At 44.1% G+C, this 16907-nt stretch overlaps 3 protein-coding genes across 4 annotated transcripts; 1 reads left to right on the top strand and 2 right to left on the bottom strand.

Annotated features, from left to right (window-relative positions):
- The first annotated feature begins 8432 nt into the window (after positions 1 to 8432).
- On the top strand, positions 8433 to 11056 carry LOC125531526 (protein FAR1-RELATED SEQUENCE 5). Of its 2 annotated transcripts, none has more exons than XM_048695902.2 (5): positions 8433 to 8689; positions 8793 to 9175; positions 9263 to 9720; positions 9923 to 10181; positions 10275 to 11053. In XM_048695902.2, exons 1-5 carry the CDS (start codon positions 8484 to 8486, stop codon positions 10946 to 10948), a joined length of 1980 nt encoding a protein of 659 aa, XP_048551859.2. In that variant the 5' UTR covers positions 8433 to 8483; the 3' UTR covers positions 10949 to 11053. The 2 variants fall into 2 exon arrangements, with proteins under 2 accessions (XP_048551859.2, XP_087402654.1); XM_087546528.1 differs by having other exon boundaries at positions 8558 to 8689; positions 8801 to 9175; positions 10275 to 11056.
- Positions 11057 to 11691: 635 nt separating this feature from the next.
- On the bottom strand, positions 11692 to 12839 carry LOC147978767 (uncharacterized). Its single transcript, XM_087514882.1, has 5 exons — positions 12829 to 12839; positions 12523 to 12712; positions 12318 to 12424; positions 11898 to 12237; positions 11692 to 11814 (listed from the first exon to the last, which is right to left on the bottom strand). The coding sequence occupies exons 1-5, from the start codon at positions 12837 to 12839 to the stop codon at positions 11692 to 11694; spliced, it is 771 nt and encodes a 256-aa protein (XP_087371008.1).
- Positions 12840 to 13123: 284 nt separating this feature from the next.
- LOC147978766 (uncharacterized) lies at positions 13124 to 16863 on the bottom strand. The gene is made up of 11 exons (XM_087514880.1): positions 16769 to 16863; positions 16014 to 16323; positions 15219 to 15878; positions 14961 to 15110; positions 14341 to 14872; positions 14145 to 14255; positions 13988 to 14072; positions 13748 to 13789; positions 13414 to 13570; positions 13222 to 13314; positions 13124 to 13138 (listed from the first exon to the last, which is right to left on the bottom strand). The coding sequence occupies exons 1-11, from the start codon at positions 16861 to 16863 to the stop codon at positions 13124 to 13126; spliced, it is 2250 nt and encodes a 749-aa protein (XP_087371006.1).
- Positions 16864 to 16907: the final 44 nt, after the last annotated feature.

Below are 16907 nucleotides of genomic sequence, written 5' to 3'. Positions count from 1 at the left end.
TGCGTTGAGCCGCCTCTTTTGTTTGCACCGACCCAAACGGACGGTTGCGGATGAAATGGATCGCCCCATTAAAATTGCTCTTAGAGGCTGTAAAAAGCATACACTGTGGATGCCCTTCTTCGCCGTCTCCGACTCTTTTGTTTGCTCGGGTAATTAACCGGAGGTCTTTTAGTACAGCAGTAGAGAAAAACTTGGCCGAAAGTTGCTCGGAAAATAAGGCCCTCGTGGATCATCCTATCATATGGGGATTCAACAAAGTAACTCGCCCACAGCTGGCCATGGAAAGGAACCAACCTATCTTATGCCGTGAAAATTCACCTTTGCCGACTCGTGCGTATGCTTGGCGAAGTGAACTTAACGTGATAGCACTACGTACTCTAGTTAAAGTTTTTTCTCTCTTTCCGTGAAGCTGCTTGCTTTCTAAGCTACTGATATACTCCCTCCGTCTCATAATGTATGAGATTATGATTGCACAATATATTGCTCTTGTGCGTAGGCACGCATATATGATGTACAAAAATATGCCACGGATATCAACTATACAAGGAACTAGAAGGCGGGCTCAATACACAATATGCACATAACACATATACTCAACACCCCCCTCCCCCGCGCAGTCGAAGCGGCACCGCGGCTGACACAAAGACTGGACCGGAACTCCTCAAATGACGCCGTAGGCAAGCCCTTGGTCATGATATCTGCAAATTGTTGAGAAGTAGGGACGTGTAAAACACGAATATGGCCAAGGGCCATCTGTTCCCGAACAAAATGAATATCCAACTCAATATGCTTAGTCCGTCGATGATGCACCGGGTTAGCGGAGAGGTAGACCGCTGAGACGTTGTCATAGTAGACCACCGTGGCACGGTCAACGGGGCAAGAGAGCTCCTGAAGCAGCTGGCGAAGCCACGAACACTCGGCGACGGCGTTGGCCACCGCACGATACTCAGCCTCAGCACTGGAACGAGAGACCGTAGGCTGCCGCTTGGACGACCACGAGATAAGGGAGGGTCCAAGGTAGACACAATAGCCCGAGATGGAGCAATGAGTGTCAGGGCAGCCCGCCCAGTCTGCATCGGAGTAGGCAGTGAGGGCGGTGTCGGCGGAGGCGTGAAGAGTGACCCAAGATCCATAGTGCCATAGACATAGCGGAGAATCCGCTTGACGGCAGCCCAGTGAACGTCTCGGGGGGCATGCATATGAAGACACACCTGCTGCACGGCATAATGCATCTCCGATCGAGTCAGAGTGAGGTACTGGAGAGCACCAACGATAGACCGATAGAAAGTAGCATCCAAAGCAGGAGAACCATCTGTGGCAGAAAGCTTGGCCTTCATATCAACAGGCGTGGCGGCGGGCATGCAGTTAAGCATGCCGGCGCGCTCCAGGAGCTCATGAGTGTACTTCCGCTGATGAAGGAAGAAGCCATCTGGATGGCGCACCACCTCGACACCGAGGAAGTAGTGCAAAGGACCCAAGTCCTTGATGGCGAACTCAGCGCGAAGACGAGCCGTGAGCTGACTGAGGAGACCAGTCGTACATGCCGTTAGGATGATGTCGTCGACATAGAGTAGCAAGTAGGCTGTGTAAGCGCCTTGATGATAGACGAAGAGTGAGGCGTCCGAGTGGGTAGAGCGGGACCCAAGCTGGTGGAGAAACGCCGCGATGCGCTGGTACCAAGCGCGCGAGCCTGCTTAAGTCCGTATAAGGACCGCGAGAGCAGGCACACGTGGTCGGGAAGCGTCGGGTCAACAAACCCGGTGGGCTGTTGGCAGAAGACCTGCTCCTTGAGGTGACCATGGAGGAAGGCGTTGGAGACGTCCATCTGGTGCACCGGCCAAGCACGGGAGACCGCAAGGTGAAGAACCATGCGTATTGTGCCAGGCTTGACGACCGGAGCGAATGTGTTGGTGAAGTCGATGCCAGCACGCTGTCGAAAGCCGCGAATGACCCATCACACTTTATACCGATCAAGGGTACCATCAGGACGGAGCTTGTGTTTGAAGACCCACTTCCCAGTAATCACGTTGGCGTGCCGGGGACGGGGAACAAGCTGCCACGTCCGGTTGCGCAACAGGGCGTCAAACTCCTCTTACATTGCAGCCATCCAGAGCGGGTCACGAAGAGCGGCTCGAACGGAGGACGACAACGATGACGACTCAGAGGTGGACGCCGCATGGACGTAGTCATCCGCGACGTAGCGCGAGCTCGGGCGAAAAATGCCTGTGCGGGCGCGGGTGACCGGACCGGTCACAGGCGCTGGAGGTGCGGGGGGCGCCTGGGGCGTCGAGGGGGACGGGGGGCGGGGGCTGAGGGGGCCGCGGGTGGCAACATCAGGGGCGGCTTGGGCTCCAGTGCCGTGGTTGTAGGAGGCGTGGCATGCGGGGGGCGCGCCTCAAAGCCAGGGGCGGGCCAAGAGAGGCGTGCGAGCGCACTGGAGCGGCGTCGAGGAGCCCACGTCACCGGTGGCGGGAGGAACAGCTGGAGGTACCTGCTGAAACGGAAACACGTGCTCATCAAAGTAAACGTGCCGGGAAGTGAACACACGGTGGGAGACGAGATCGTAGCACCGATATCCCTTGAAGTTGGAAGGGTAGGCAATGAAGATGCAAGCGGTAGAATGAGGTGTGAGTTTGTGAGGAGCGGAGTCGGCAGTGCTAGGATAGCAAAGGCACCCGAAAATACGCAAGCCATCATAAGATGGGGGCATGCCGAAGAGAAGATGGTGAGGTGCATAGTTCACCGTGGGCGGTAAGGGCGAAGGTTAAGCAGAAGTGAAGCAGTAGCGAGTGCATCTGGCCAGAAACAAGGTGGCACATTAGCATGAAACAGGAGCATGCGAACGCAGTCATTCAGAGTGCGAAGTGCGCGTTCGGCTCGACCGTTCTGCTGTGAAGTATACGGGCATGTGAGACGAAAAACTATGTCATGGTGCGACAGAAAAGTGCGGAAAGCAAGGTTGTCGAATTCTTTTCCATTGTCAGTCTGAAGAGCAAGGATGAGACGCCCAAACTGCATGCTGACATAGGAGTAAAAAGACGTCAAAGTGAAGAGTGCATCCGACTTTTTTCATAAAGAAAACTTCCACACATAGTGAGAATAATCATCAAGGATAACCAGATAATATAAATAGCCCGAATTACTAGGAACCGGAGAGGTCCACACATCGCTATGAATCAACTGAAAAGGAAAAGAAGCTATGGTGGTGGATTTATTAAATGGAAGGCGAACATGTTTGCCGACGCAACATGCATGACAGATGTGATCCTCTATCTTATTACAACTGAAACTGAAACTCTTAAGAATATGACGAAGTGTGACGGGGTTGGGATGACCCAAACGAGCGTGCCAGAGGTCGATGCCGGCGGAAAGAGCATCCGGTGCGGTGGTGGAGGTGGATGGCGGATGCACCTGATAGAGCTCGTTAAGGCTGTCACATCGGTGAAGTACCATCCTGGTTCGAGCGTCCTTAACACAAAAATCAAGCTCGTCAAATTCAACAGTAACATGATTGTCATGAATTAAACAAGGAACGGAAACAAGGTTTTTAATAAGATGAGGTGACACAAGTATGTTAGACAAAGTAATAGGCATGGAATTTGAAGAAAAAGAAGTGTGCCCGACATGTGTGATAGGTAGTGTGGAACCATCGCCGACAATGATGCAGCGGTCGGTGGTGACAGGAGTGAAGGAGACAAGATTATCAGGATGAGCAAACATGTGAGCCGTAGCCCGGTGTCCATGTACCAATCACCGCCTCCAGTGTAGTTGTTCGGCGTAGGCGCGGTGTGCAGCGCGGCGAGGAGCGTTGGATCCCAAGGCGTCGGCGACAGGGTCGGCGAGGGCAGCGGTGGGACCGTAGGGAGATCGTAGGCGCCGCTCAGCTGCGGCAGTGGGTATCCTCCGTACGGCCGCGGAGCCGCATAGTACACCTGATGCGCCGGCGGATGATGACCCACAAGTATAGGGGATCTATCATAGTCCTTTCGATAAGTAAGAGGATCGAACCCAATAAGAAGCAGAAGAAAATGATAAACAATTTTCAGTAAGGTATTCTCTGCAAGCACTGAAATTATCGGTAACAGATAGTTTTGTGATAGGTAATTTGTAACGGGTAACAAGTAATAAAAGTAAATAAGGTGTAGCAAGATGGCCCAATCCTTTTTGTAGCAAAGGACAAACCTGGATAGACTCTTATATAGAGGAAAACGCTTCCGAGGACACATGAGAATTATCGTCAAGCTAGCTTTCATCATGCTCATATGATTCGTGTTCGGTATTTTGATAATTTGATATGTGGTTGAACCGGTGCTTGGGTACTGCCCTTATTTGGACAAGCATCCCACTTATGATTAACCCCTCTTGCAAGCATCCGCAACTACAAAAAAATTATTAAGGTAAACCTAACCATAGCATGAAACATATAGATCCAAATCAGCCCCTTACAAAACAACGCATAAACTAGGGTTTAAGCTTCTGTCACTCTAGCAACCCATCATCTACTTATTACTTCCCATGCCTTCCCCTAGGCCCAAACAATGGTGAAGTATCATGTAGTCGACGTTCACATGACACCACTAGAGGAAAGACAACATGCATCTCATCAAAATATCGAACGAATACCAAATTCACATGACTACTTATAGCAAGACTTCTCTCATGTCCTCAGAAACAAATGTAACTACTCACAAAGCATATTCATGTTCATAATCAGAGGGGTATTAATATGCATAAAGATCTGAACACATGATTTTCCACCAAGTAAACCAACTAGCATCAACTACAAGGAGTAATCAACACTACTAGCAACCCATAGGTACCAATCTGAGATTTTGAGACAAAGCTTGGATACAAGAGATGAACTAGGGTTTGAGATGAGATGGTGTTGGTGAAGATGTTGATGGAGATTGACCCCATCCCGATGAGAGGACCGATGGTGATGATGATGCTGATGATTTCCCCCTCCCGGAGGGATGTTTCCCCGGTAGAACAGCTCCGCCGGAGCCCTAGATTGGTTCCGCCAAGGTTCAGTCTCGTGGCGGCAGAGTTTCATCCCGAGAGCTTGCTGATGATTTTTTCCAGGGCGAAAGACTTCATAGAGCCAAAGATGGGCACCGGAGGCCTGCCAGGGGGCCCACGAGACAGGGGGCGCGCCCGCCACCCTCGTGGATGGTGGGTGTCCCCCCTCTGGTGCTTCCTTCGCCCAATATTTTTTATATATTCTAAAAATGACTCCCGTGGAGTTTCAGGACTTTTGGAGTTGTGCAGAATAGGTCTCTAATATTTGCTCCTTTTCCAGCCCAAGATTCCAGCTACGGGCATTCTTCCTCTTCGTGTAAACCTTATAAAATAAGAGAGAATAGGCATAAGTATTGTGACATAATGTGTAATAACAGCCCATAATGCAATAAATATCGATATAAAAGCATGATGCAAAATGGACGTATCAACTCCCCCAAGCTTAGACCTCGCTTGTCCTTAAGCGGAAGCCAATATCGAAAAATATGTCCACATGTTTAGAGATAGAGGTGTCGATAAAATAAAATACGGACATGAGGGCATCATAATCATTCTTAGAACAGCAACATATATATATATATATATATATATATATATATATATATATATATATATATATATATATATATAGTGATACTATTCATCACCCAGGGTGCAGAATAAGTTATTCTTCATCTGAGGTAATCTTACGATCATTTCTGAATTAAATTACATTTGGAATTCAAATAGTTACATTTTGATTGTTTCACTACCTAAAATTTGGCATAAGAAAATTAAAATATAGATCATAATATACGAAAATCTGCAGTTTATGTGTGTTTTACACTATGTTTTTACGTTTGTAATTTTAAATAATATAAATTTTTTTACGGCGATTATATATTTTCTTACGGTCTGTTTTTACGTCGGAAATAAGACAAAAACTTACGGAACGTAAAATTACGGTGCATTGATGATAAAATAGAGGGGGTGAAGAATAACTATTCCTCATCCAGGGTGACGAATAGCGCAATATATATATATAGTCATATTATTTCTTATGCTAAAGTAACAATTCATTCACAATTTCAAGTATGAATCAGAAACTTTATTAAAAACTAACAAACTATAATCTCACTTATTGGAGCAATTGCAATTTATCATAAGATTTTTTTCCTCCTGCGGTAACTTTTCTTTGGTCCTCCCATCCCGACAGGTTATTCCCTTTTTTTGCAGCTTATTTGGTTCGCTATCGTCTCCGTCGTTGACCCCGTCGCTCGACCGGTCATAGAGGGAGGCTGCCATGGGAGAGCGCTCCCGAGGAGGATGCGGATCGATGGCCGGATGGACAGCTCTTCCCGGCGAGGTGAGTCATCACTCCATCGTGGAGGCACCTCCGCGGGAGCACACTGTGGCACCGGAGGTAGCTGGTGATGGGAGCGCCTACCATGGGCGAGCAGTGGCCATGTTTGCTATTTGCCTCTGTTTTCCCCCCTGTTTTATCTATTTTTTTGGATTTGTTTAATACAAGTGTTCGCTGAAATTTCCCAGCCGTAAGACTGCCCCAAAAACTTACGTTCCTGCCAAAATCCATACTGCGGTTCAAGATTCGCGGCCGCAGGTCGTGCGACTGGTATTTACTGCCCCACGACGTGCGAGTGGCACTCTTTCAGTTTTCAAGGGGGGCGGGAGGGGATTCGCACCCGGCGGTTTCGCTCATGGACTCGTCTCCAACCTTCCGCCGGCGAGAATCCGAGGACAATGAGCCTTCTCCGATGAGCTTTGTTGTGCCTGATAATGCGCCTCCTCTAACGTATTTCTCGACGCCATACCATGGCGTTAGAACTTCGTCTGGCAGCGGCTCAAATTTTCCGATTGGCGGCGAGAACTCCACTGTGCGCCATCCGGCGATGCACACATCCACGTTGACGCCGCCGTGTACTGTTGAACCAAGCGAGATGATGACTCCAGATCCCAGCGCAAGATACATACATGTACGTTCCCACTCAATTTAGTATCCAGTGTCTGACTTTGCTGATGTACATACCTTGCTGTGCATACCTTGCTGTAAATTTCAGTATCCAGTGTTTGGGGGCAGGTCTGTTATTCATCTCTCTTTTGACGAATGAACATTAGTCAGTGGAAGATGCCTTGTATTTTGATTGAACTTCAGTACATGTTGTAACTAGATAGCATTATCAGGATTCAGTTTTATTCATTCTTAGGATGTGGCGTCATTATATTGTTGGCTAGCACACTGCTGAATGGCTTCTTTCGACCATACTGTTCAAGGAAGGATCCACGGATTAACTAAGTACATAGCTAAAGACCATCTAGCGTATGCCTGAGCTTCGGGATGGAACAGGAAATCTATCTTTCTGACCTAGATTAACCACTGGTTGAAGCATTTGAAGTTGTATATTCCTACTTCAACAGTTGTTGTTCCAAAGAAGACAAATAATTGAAGGCGCTCCTTCTACGGAACACCCCAGATAGGCCGATAGGTTCAGCTCCGACAGTCGTTAAGCGGACCACTCGCGCCTAAGACTAATACTGTAGCGATAGCAGTGTACTGTACATACTGCAAACAGAATACTAACATTATTGGTTATAGTACAATAAGTATATGCACTAAGCTTTCAATCTTCTTTTTCTTGCCAACTTATTGTGATAAGATAGAAATAAATTACCTTCAGAACATTTGTTTTGCCCAAAGTATGGACAAGCCTGAAGCTGCAGCCTGCTCAATGGTTAAAAGCTGATATCTTGACCGTCTCTCCAGCTTCTGCAGGCAGTGGAGGGATAGACTTTAGATTTTTGGTGTCCTGCAGGGTCAGGAAGGCACACTATATTAGATTTTCTGCAGGCATGCTAGAAGGCAGGTTCTGTTGAAATGCATAACTGCTTTTATCATCAGTCTGCCATAGCAAACAAACAACACCCAAATAAAATTTACTATTCACTCAAGATTCAGACTTTCTTTCCCAGACACTTGACATATTTTTTTACCCGGTTTACATAAACATAAAACATCACATTTGCTTAAAAACAAGATAGAAATGCCTAGTGTTATGTCCAAATATGTAGATGTCTTCTTTTATTTTTTCGGTATTCTGTAGAAGGCCGATATGCCTAGTGTTATGCTTCTTCATGAGATATATAGTCATCGGAATGGTCATTCGGATGAATGACAAAGAGTATCTAATGTATGCTATGAATATGACATCAGGGTAACCAAGTCCGCGAAGATTTTGTCCCAAAGGAAAATATGGCTTTCGTCACCGATAAGGAAGGGTATGAATTTTATCAACAATATGCAAGATCAGCAGGTTTTGGTATTACCAAGCTCAAGCGGAAGCCGATGTCGCGTCTGTATGCATGCTCCTGGGGAGGAACGCAAACGTGCGAAAATGTCCAAGAAGGTTAACTGTGGGGCAGCTGTTAAAATCAAGAAAAGGGGGAAAGAATGGATATATGAGAAAGTGATGTTGGAGCACAATCATACTCTGAATCCTAATCCATCTGAATTGAAGCACATGTATTCACATAAGAACAAAGATCCTCTTATCATAGAGGTTGTTGATGATCTGCAGACCTATGACGTCTCTCCTAATACAATAATGAATGTGTTGACCCATTTTCATGGCAACTATGAGGTCATGCCAATGAATGATCGTGACTTGCGAAATAGGTAATTTTATGACACTTCATTCTACAATATAGCTGTCCATGAATAAAATCCTTGTGGTTGTAACATATCTGTTGTTTCTTCCATGTCTTACTTCCAATATCAGAAGAGCAGCCAATGTACTTAAGAAGCGAGCTGATGATGTAAAAAAACTTAGGGCCTTCTTCAATGAGTTCAGAGCACATAACAGTAAATTCTATTATGATATAGAGGATGACTCTGAGGGTGTTACGAAGAATATATTCTGGAGTCATGCTAGCTGCCAGGCAAACTATGTTGAGTTTGGTGATGTGGTTACTTTTGATACAACATATAAGTGTAATTTTTACAAAATGCCGTTGGCGATGTTTGATGGGAGCAACCACCACTTGCAGAATGTCATTTTTGGGTTTGCACTCCTCCGTGACGAGACAGAGGAATCATTTAAATGGGCTTTCCAGACTTTCAAAACATGCATGGGAGACAAGGAACCTCATTGCATACTTACCGGTATTGTTGAGCACTTCATGGCTACATACATGTCAGTTTCAACCAATATGGTAAAACTTGTTCAATGACTAATATCCTCTTTTGCAGATCAAGATGTAGCAATGGAAAACGCTCTTCCGCACGTGTTTCCAAACACGTTGCATAGGCTATGCAGATGGCATGTATGGGAAAGGCACAAAGTTGACTTGAAGCCACTGTTTGACTTGCATGATGGTTTGAAAGATAAGCTACTAACAGCAATAAATCACCCACTTACCCCTCTAGAGTTTGAGTCTGCATGGAAGGATATGGTGAATGAATATGGCCTCGAGTCAGATCCTACGATCAGCACTTTGTATGATCAGCATGCACGTTGGATTGCGGCATATTTCAAAGCTGTTTACTGTGGGAGAATGACGTCTACGCAGCGCAGTGAAAGCATGAACAGACTTGTGAAAAGACATCATGTTAACACTACGACACCTTTGCATGAGTTTGCACGAAAAATGTACCTAGTCTTGCAAAAGAGAAAAGAAGCAGAAGGCCGAGAGACCATTGCATGTCAGGTATTACGTCTCATATGATTACATCTTCTAGTACACCTCATACATAAATTTACGTTGTGTCATATATACATATGTAACAGTTGCTTGCCATCATATAAATTCTTTCCATCCTTAAGCTGCATTACTTATATTCTTAAGTTGTTGGTGTTCTGCAAACAAAACAGAGTATATCTAATTCTTTGACACATCCATGCTGATGTAGGCACGCCCAGCAACAATAACAAACTACCCTCTGGAAAATCAGTTGAGCAGGATCTATACACATGCCGTATTCAACAAATACAAAGATGCATATGTTTATGGAACATCTTTCCTTACAAAGAAAGTGGATGCTGGTCGTTTCCTTGTGGTCTATGGTAGAGATGGCCCGTCTTTTTCTTGGTCCCAACATGAGTTCAAATTGGTTTGTGATGAAGAAAAAGAAGACTACAGATGTGAGTGCATGCAGTGGGAGCACACAGGTAAGTAGCATATGGTTTGTCAATCTTGCCATTGCGAATAGTTACCAGGATAACCAACAATAAAATTATTCTTTGTCATCCCACTTTGCACAGGATTGTTATGCCCACACCTTATTATAGTGATGACAAATGAGCAGATTCAGAGGCTTCCTAGCAAGTATGTGCTAAGAAGATACACAAGGAATGCACGGATTGACCCTCCTTACGACAGGAATGACACTCTCCAAGTTGGAGCCGATGGGACGCTAGTTAGCGTGACGCACTTTAATATGCTCAGGGAGGATTTTGCCTGTGTTAGAGCAGGTGACAGATCAACAATTGCATCTGTAAGAGTCATGAATGTGTTGAAGGAACTTAGGGCGCAGGTCGAGGATCTGCCTGCTGATGTAATGCCCGTGTTTGATGAAGGAGGTTGCAGTGCTCCAGCTGACCGTGAGATGATTAGTTTTAAAGCCCCGCCACTATCGAAAACAAAGGGCTCTAGATCAGAAGAAGGAGAAAGACATATCAGCGCACGCGGGCCAAAGAAGTGCACAAGAAGATGCAGCAAATGTGGCCTTATGGACGGTCACAACAAGGCGTCATGCACCAACAAACAACAAAGCATCGCGACTGGTGGTACCAAAGGAGGAAGGGGAAGGACGGGCAGGGGGAGGGGAAGGGGAAGGGGAACTACAACTCGGCGCCGTTTAATAGATGAGCTGGAAGAAGATGAAGATGATGTGGTAGATGGTGAATCATCTCGCGAAATAGATGATAGCGATTAGTCATGTTTTCTGATGTGTAGATAACTTGAATGTGAAATCTAAGTTGTGTTTTTCATTACGACTCGTGTATTCCGAGTAGTCTAAAAGATATTGAAAAGTTATTATGTCTAAAATCGTTGTTCCGAAATTATTTCATGCTTTACCTGGTTCCTGGTGGGGAACATTCAATATTTGTTGGCATAATTTTTAATTTCTCCTGCACATTTTGTATTTCGAACCATCAATTTTAACATAACCAGCTGAAAACAAACCTTACATCAAATTTCCTGCAATTACTGGAATTTTTGTGAGTTCATCTCAAACATGAACATCAAACTGAAAATTTTCTATTTTTCATTTGTGATCATCTAATTTTTTTCATCCGTAATAATCTAATTTTTTCATCCATAATCAAAGGGAACATTTATGGATTTACGGTTATGTACGGCACATTTCTAGATGATATTTAATGGTTGTACATTGGGACGAAATCGCGGAATCTTGATAAGTTTGTGTTATGAACTTCATATCACAAAAATGGGGGAGTGCAAGATGTGCGGCTTAAGGGATGGGACACATAAAAGTTACTTTTGTAAGTCTTTACCAACTTTCAAATCCAAGATTTAGGAAAAAAAGAGGGGATACATTAATTTGAGTGTAAGAAGAACCGTCCAAGCAGTCCTAAACAAGTCCGAGTACATTACAACACAGACACCAAGAAATATCAGTTTTTGTTACAAACTTATAAACATACAAAGCGCTATCTAATTTACATAGTCTGTTTCTCTCCTGAATTTCTCCAATGAGTAAGGTAAGGGATTGACTTCATTCAACTCATGGAACAAAATATAGGACAGAACTTCATCCCTATACTGACTAGTCTTTGCCTGCAAGAGATAAATTATGCATTAGAAATCAAAATAATAACAGAATAACATCATCCAAGAGCAAGGGAATTGATGAAAAATACCGGATTAATGTTACAACGGAGCTGACCAACTTCGCCATCATAGTGGCGCAAGAACTTTGTAGTGAAAATGGCACAATCATTGCCTTGTTGTCGAGGAACATCCTTGCTCCACATTGGCCATTTACAAAAATCTTGAAACTCTCCGCCAGTAACTGTGCGAAAAGCCTCACTTAGCCGTTCAATTGCTCTATGACCCGAGGGGAAATTTCGTTCTTCAAATGAGCTACATCTCTTAGTCTCAGACCAGTCAATCGAGTCCAGAACATCAATACGAGTGTGTTCCAAGTTGACACAGTACACTGCAAAGTGGTTACTATGGTGATATGTCCAAAGGATCCGTACATACATAAATGAATAATAAGTGAAATCTAGCACATTGTAAGTAATTTCACTTGAAGGACAGTACATATACTAACCTGATTAATCTCTTTAGGATCAATGCCATCGAGATGCTCAGCCAATAAAGTAGCGGCTTTGTCAGTATTATACACTCGACCCCTGTGGAGCTCTTCATAGTTCAACATGGACTGATGAAAAGCATAATACACATAGGAGTCATATGTGAAATATGAAGATGAAATCAAAAGTATGTGTTGTTGGTAGAGGGTGAGGCTAGCTAACATACCCCAAGAGTCCAACTTAGAAAAAGCGTATGACCCTTCCACTGGGTTGGGTGTAGCTTCTCATCATGTCGAACACATTCAGTGAAAATATTCATGATCTCTACCAAGGTCGTTTCATTGTCCCTAAAACAATCAGCCAAATCCTCGCCAATCGTGGACACGCCAAGAGAGGCATTGGATATAAGATTTACCCTGACAATGCATGACATTAATGTTGAACAACAAACAATTTCTATAATATAACAAGCAAAGGCCAATTCAAATACTTACTTCTTCAAACTTTCGTCGGATATGACTATCTTACGAACTCTTGCAGCATTGCGAATATCGATAGAACAATCTATTAAGTTTAGTGGGAACTTGAAAACTGAATGTGGTTCATTTCTTGATTGCTTGGGTCTCCTCCTAGTTATTGGCGGTCGGCTTCCAAAGAAAACATCTCGATAACCATTAACATAGATCTGCGTTTTTCTCGCCGTCGACATGTTTTCCGGTCGAATCAATATGAGCTACATATAAGGAGGATAAAACTTATTGAGGCATCATTTTAGTGGAAAAATGCCATTCTAGTTGAACGGCCCACGAAACAAGAAACAATCTTTATTAATCACCTACTTTCTGCCAAACATATTGTAGAAAAACATAAAACTTTCAACAAAAAACAGTTTAGAACATTAAAGCAATGCCATTTTGTTACTAACTTCTGAATGTTGTGCAGTCCACTCCCTCACTTGTGCCGAGTTTTCTGGACGTAGGCGCACCGGTGTCTCATCAAACGTAGGGGGAACTACATGCTGAAAGTGCAAAAATAAAAAGGCACAACATTTAACAACAAACCTTCAACGCCTAATTTTGTTAAGAATTTTGTTGTCTCCATAAATGCACCAATGTACCTCGTGCTGACCAACCGTCTTTTTCATCGCAGTATCTCGAAACTGATGAGACTCTTTCCGCGGTTGCATCGCATTTTCAGTTACATTTGCAAATTCGGCCCCCAAGCCAATTGCGTGATCTGGTGTCTTGTCGAAGACAATAGGAGGTAAATGCTGACAGTGCAAAAAGGCAAAAGCACGTAACGTGACATGCAAACCATACATAACTTTAGGAATTCTACTTGAATCTATAGCATAAAACTACTCTACCATGGCATCAGGAAGTTTTTTCGATGACTCCCACAAATCTGTCAAGCTTGTAGTTCCACCAGCAGATGTGGCCAATGTCTCATGCTGTTGTTTGGGTGTCTCATCATAAAAAGGAGCTCGGAGTCCACTTGACTATAGATCATGCACATGATCCATACCAACATTTGTATGACCACTCTTGGTTGAAATGACTTCGTTACTGGGCTCAGTTTCCTCCTCGTCGATATCTGCCCATGGAGTTCGAGGTACCATTGTGTGGAGTCCATTTTTTATGTAAACAGAGTGTGGCAATGTCAAAAAATTGCTTGTACCTGATGTAAGGTGCATAAGATCACCTTCGTCAGCACTAGTGGAAGAATCCATAGGCTCTTCAGTGGCGACCCCTTCGTCATCTAAGTTGCCCATGTCACCTATAAGGAAGACAAAGTGGTTAAAACTGCATGAAACATACAAACAGACGCCTTATGAAGAAGAACATATACCATTATCATAGCAAGTTTTGCACACGCCATTTGTTAGAACTTCGTGATCGGGATCATTGTAGATACACTGTGAATTCCACTGACTGCCAAATACTCCATCCAAAATTGCACCTGTGTGAGGCCACCCGTTTAAAAAACATAGAAAAAGGATAGATAAATATATTGACAATGGCCACAATACCATAGTTTGTGGCACCTTGTTGAGATTTTGGAACCCCAGCAGCCATAAGAATCTGAGTGTAACTAAGGTCGCTTGTATCAAAAACATTGTCGCGACCCTCATTAAGCATCACATTTACAGAGTTATCAACACCAGTTGTGGGACATGGTTGCTGCCTCTCATCATGCAAGTTTGAATCTTCTCCCACACTTGACAGGGGAAATTGAGCAGCAGTCGAAGCAGCCTTGGGGCTTGGTGGTGGTGGTGGGTTCGATCGAGAATCCCTCACAATGCACTTGATTTCCTCAACTGTCGTCATCAGTCGATCACATATGTTGAGCACCAGCCTTTGGATGTCGTCATCGCACCTTCGCAATGCCGACATGGCTGCAACCTGTTGTGGCTCACAAAAATCATCAAAGCAACCTGCGAGGTGACGATGCATGCTAATAATACATGCAGGAGGAGAAGAATGTGACCGATACGGGATATCTGAACCACTTGGAGGAGTGCCACCAGTTGTAGGCACCGCACCCTCCATGTAGCAAGTGCCCACCTGACTCCTCAACTAGTAGAACACCATAAAATAGAAAAACACATGTGTGAAGATGTGATCAAAGAAATGCATTGCAGAATGAAATAGTTGAGCAACTTACCGGCAAAGCACCAAATGTTCCAACCCCGTCAAGCACTATCTTATCTTGGTCGATGAGCCTCAACATTTCCTCCCTCGTAATATTATTTATCCGAGGTGTGACGATGGGATTGGTGGAAGGCTTTCCCAACAAATTACCCAAATAATATACCTATAAAATCACATACATTAACACAGTCACAACTTCACTACCAAGAGGGTATGCATTCACAACATTGGTTTTTGATGGTTGAGTGTGAAGAAAGGATGTGATACTCACAACTAGGAACAACACACAACCATGAATAGAGGGGTTGGTGGTTCCGGTCTTCTTTGAGTGCCATGATTTAGAGGCATTCACAATGTCATCAAAGATTAATTTAGCCCAATTTACCGAGCACAGCTTAGTGATGTCCTCCGTCAATGCAGCCTCCTTTCCTGTGATGTAATCACAAGTCCCTGGCAAGAGTAACTTGTTCAGGAGGATCATCACGAAGCACCTGATCGTGAATTCATCACCCTCTTCATCTTTCGCAATCTGTGCAATCAAATCTTGCACCTTGACATCTTCACTTTGATCGACACCAAGCTTCATCTTCAGTTCACATAACGCTTTCTTTTGGATGTCTTTACCGGGTACAACTATGTTTGTACCCCTATCTGGCAACCCAAGAACACATTCGATGGAGTGCCTAGTAATTTTCAAGTGCTTATTATCTGTAATGCGCAAGGTAAGCGTATTGGGATCCAGCCTATCCATGAGGAACATCAACAACTTGGTGTTCTCAATACTTCTCAATTTCAAGTCCAAGAATATTCCAAAGTCATATTCTCTGAGTTTAGTTTTCACAGCTTCAGACAAACTTTTCTTGGCCACTAAAACTTGGTTGGGAGCACACTTATAGTTCGGGCATATCTTTTTAGAACTATTAATATTACCCTGATCATGACAGAAGAAAATAACAACAAAATAAGGTTCTACAACCAGCGGCACGTGACAACATCGTTCAAAGATTACAGGAACATAAGACAAATGTTAACATAGCACAAACAACAACACCTCACAACATTTTACCTTTTTGGACTTCCTATTGTCAGGTTTAGAGGCCTTGCTCACACGGGCTGGCGGGTCAACAAAATCATCATCGCTCGGTGTGGCTGCCCTATCCTTTCTCTTTCCTGGAATATTCTTTTTTGGAACAACGTGAGCTTTTGACGGCCTCCGAAGGTTTTCACGACGAGGGGGAGAGGAAGAAACGACAGGCGGATTAGCAGCAGAGGTAGCTGCGCCAGCAGCAGCGTTAGTAGGTTGTTGCTCATCTGCAGCCCTAACATTGTTTGTAGGGACATCTAACTTACTGGTATTGTCCTTAAACTTCATCGCTCTGTGCATATAAAAATAAATATAAATTAGATGCTCCGAAGACATGCATGTTGTTATTACTGTTACCAAAAATTAGGGATGTTGGTTCAAGATTTTTGAAATAGGACAAATCATATCTATGCTATTTAGATAATACATACTGCAAGTCCATAACTACAGGATATATTAGAGTTATATACCAATTGTGGATTTATACACCAGTATGCGCTGCAGATTTAGCACTGCATTTTTTTGAATATGAATGTTCTAAAACAAACATAGGGAAACATAATAGATTTAACTAAATGGTTGAAGTGAGTTGATTCATTTTGTATGATGACATTCAGCATTGCATATCAACTGGTCCATGCACAGGCTTGCTCTCATTACCTTCTGTATGATGAAATTCAGGTAACTAAAATTCCTCACTCCATCTACCCATATTTCGAGAATAATCGGACACCTACTCTTGCAAATTTACGGGGAGGGGCCGATACTGAAGAGCCCCAGCGGCGAAGGCCTGGTTGCGGTCCGTCCTGCTGGGAGGAGATGCAGACCACATCAACAAGCAATCAACGTCTCCTCAGTCTGCTAAAAATCGACGGA

The sequence above is a fragment of the Triticum urartu genome, chromosome 3A, assembly GCF_056163025.1.
Source record: "Triticum urartu cultivar PI428250 chromosome 3A, HENAU_Tu73, whole genome shotgun sequence".
NCBI classification, from domain to species: Eukaryota; Viridiplantae; Streptophyta; class Magnoliopsida; order Poales; family Poaceae; genus Triticum; species Triticum urartu.
Note: the sequence above shows the minus strand (reverse complement) of the source record. Positions and strands in the feature narration are given on the sequence as shown.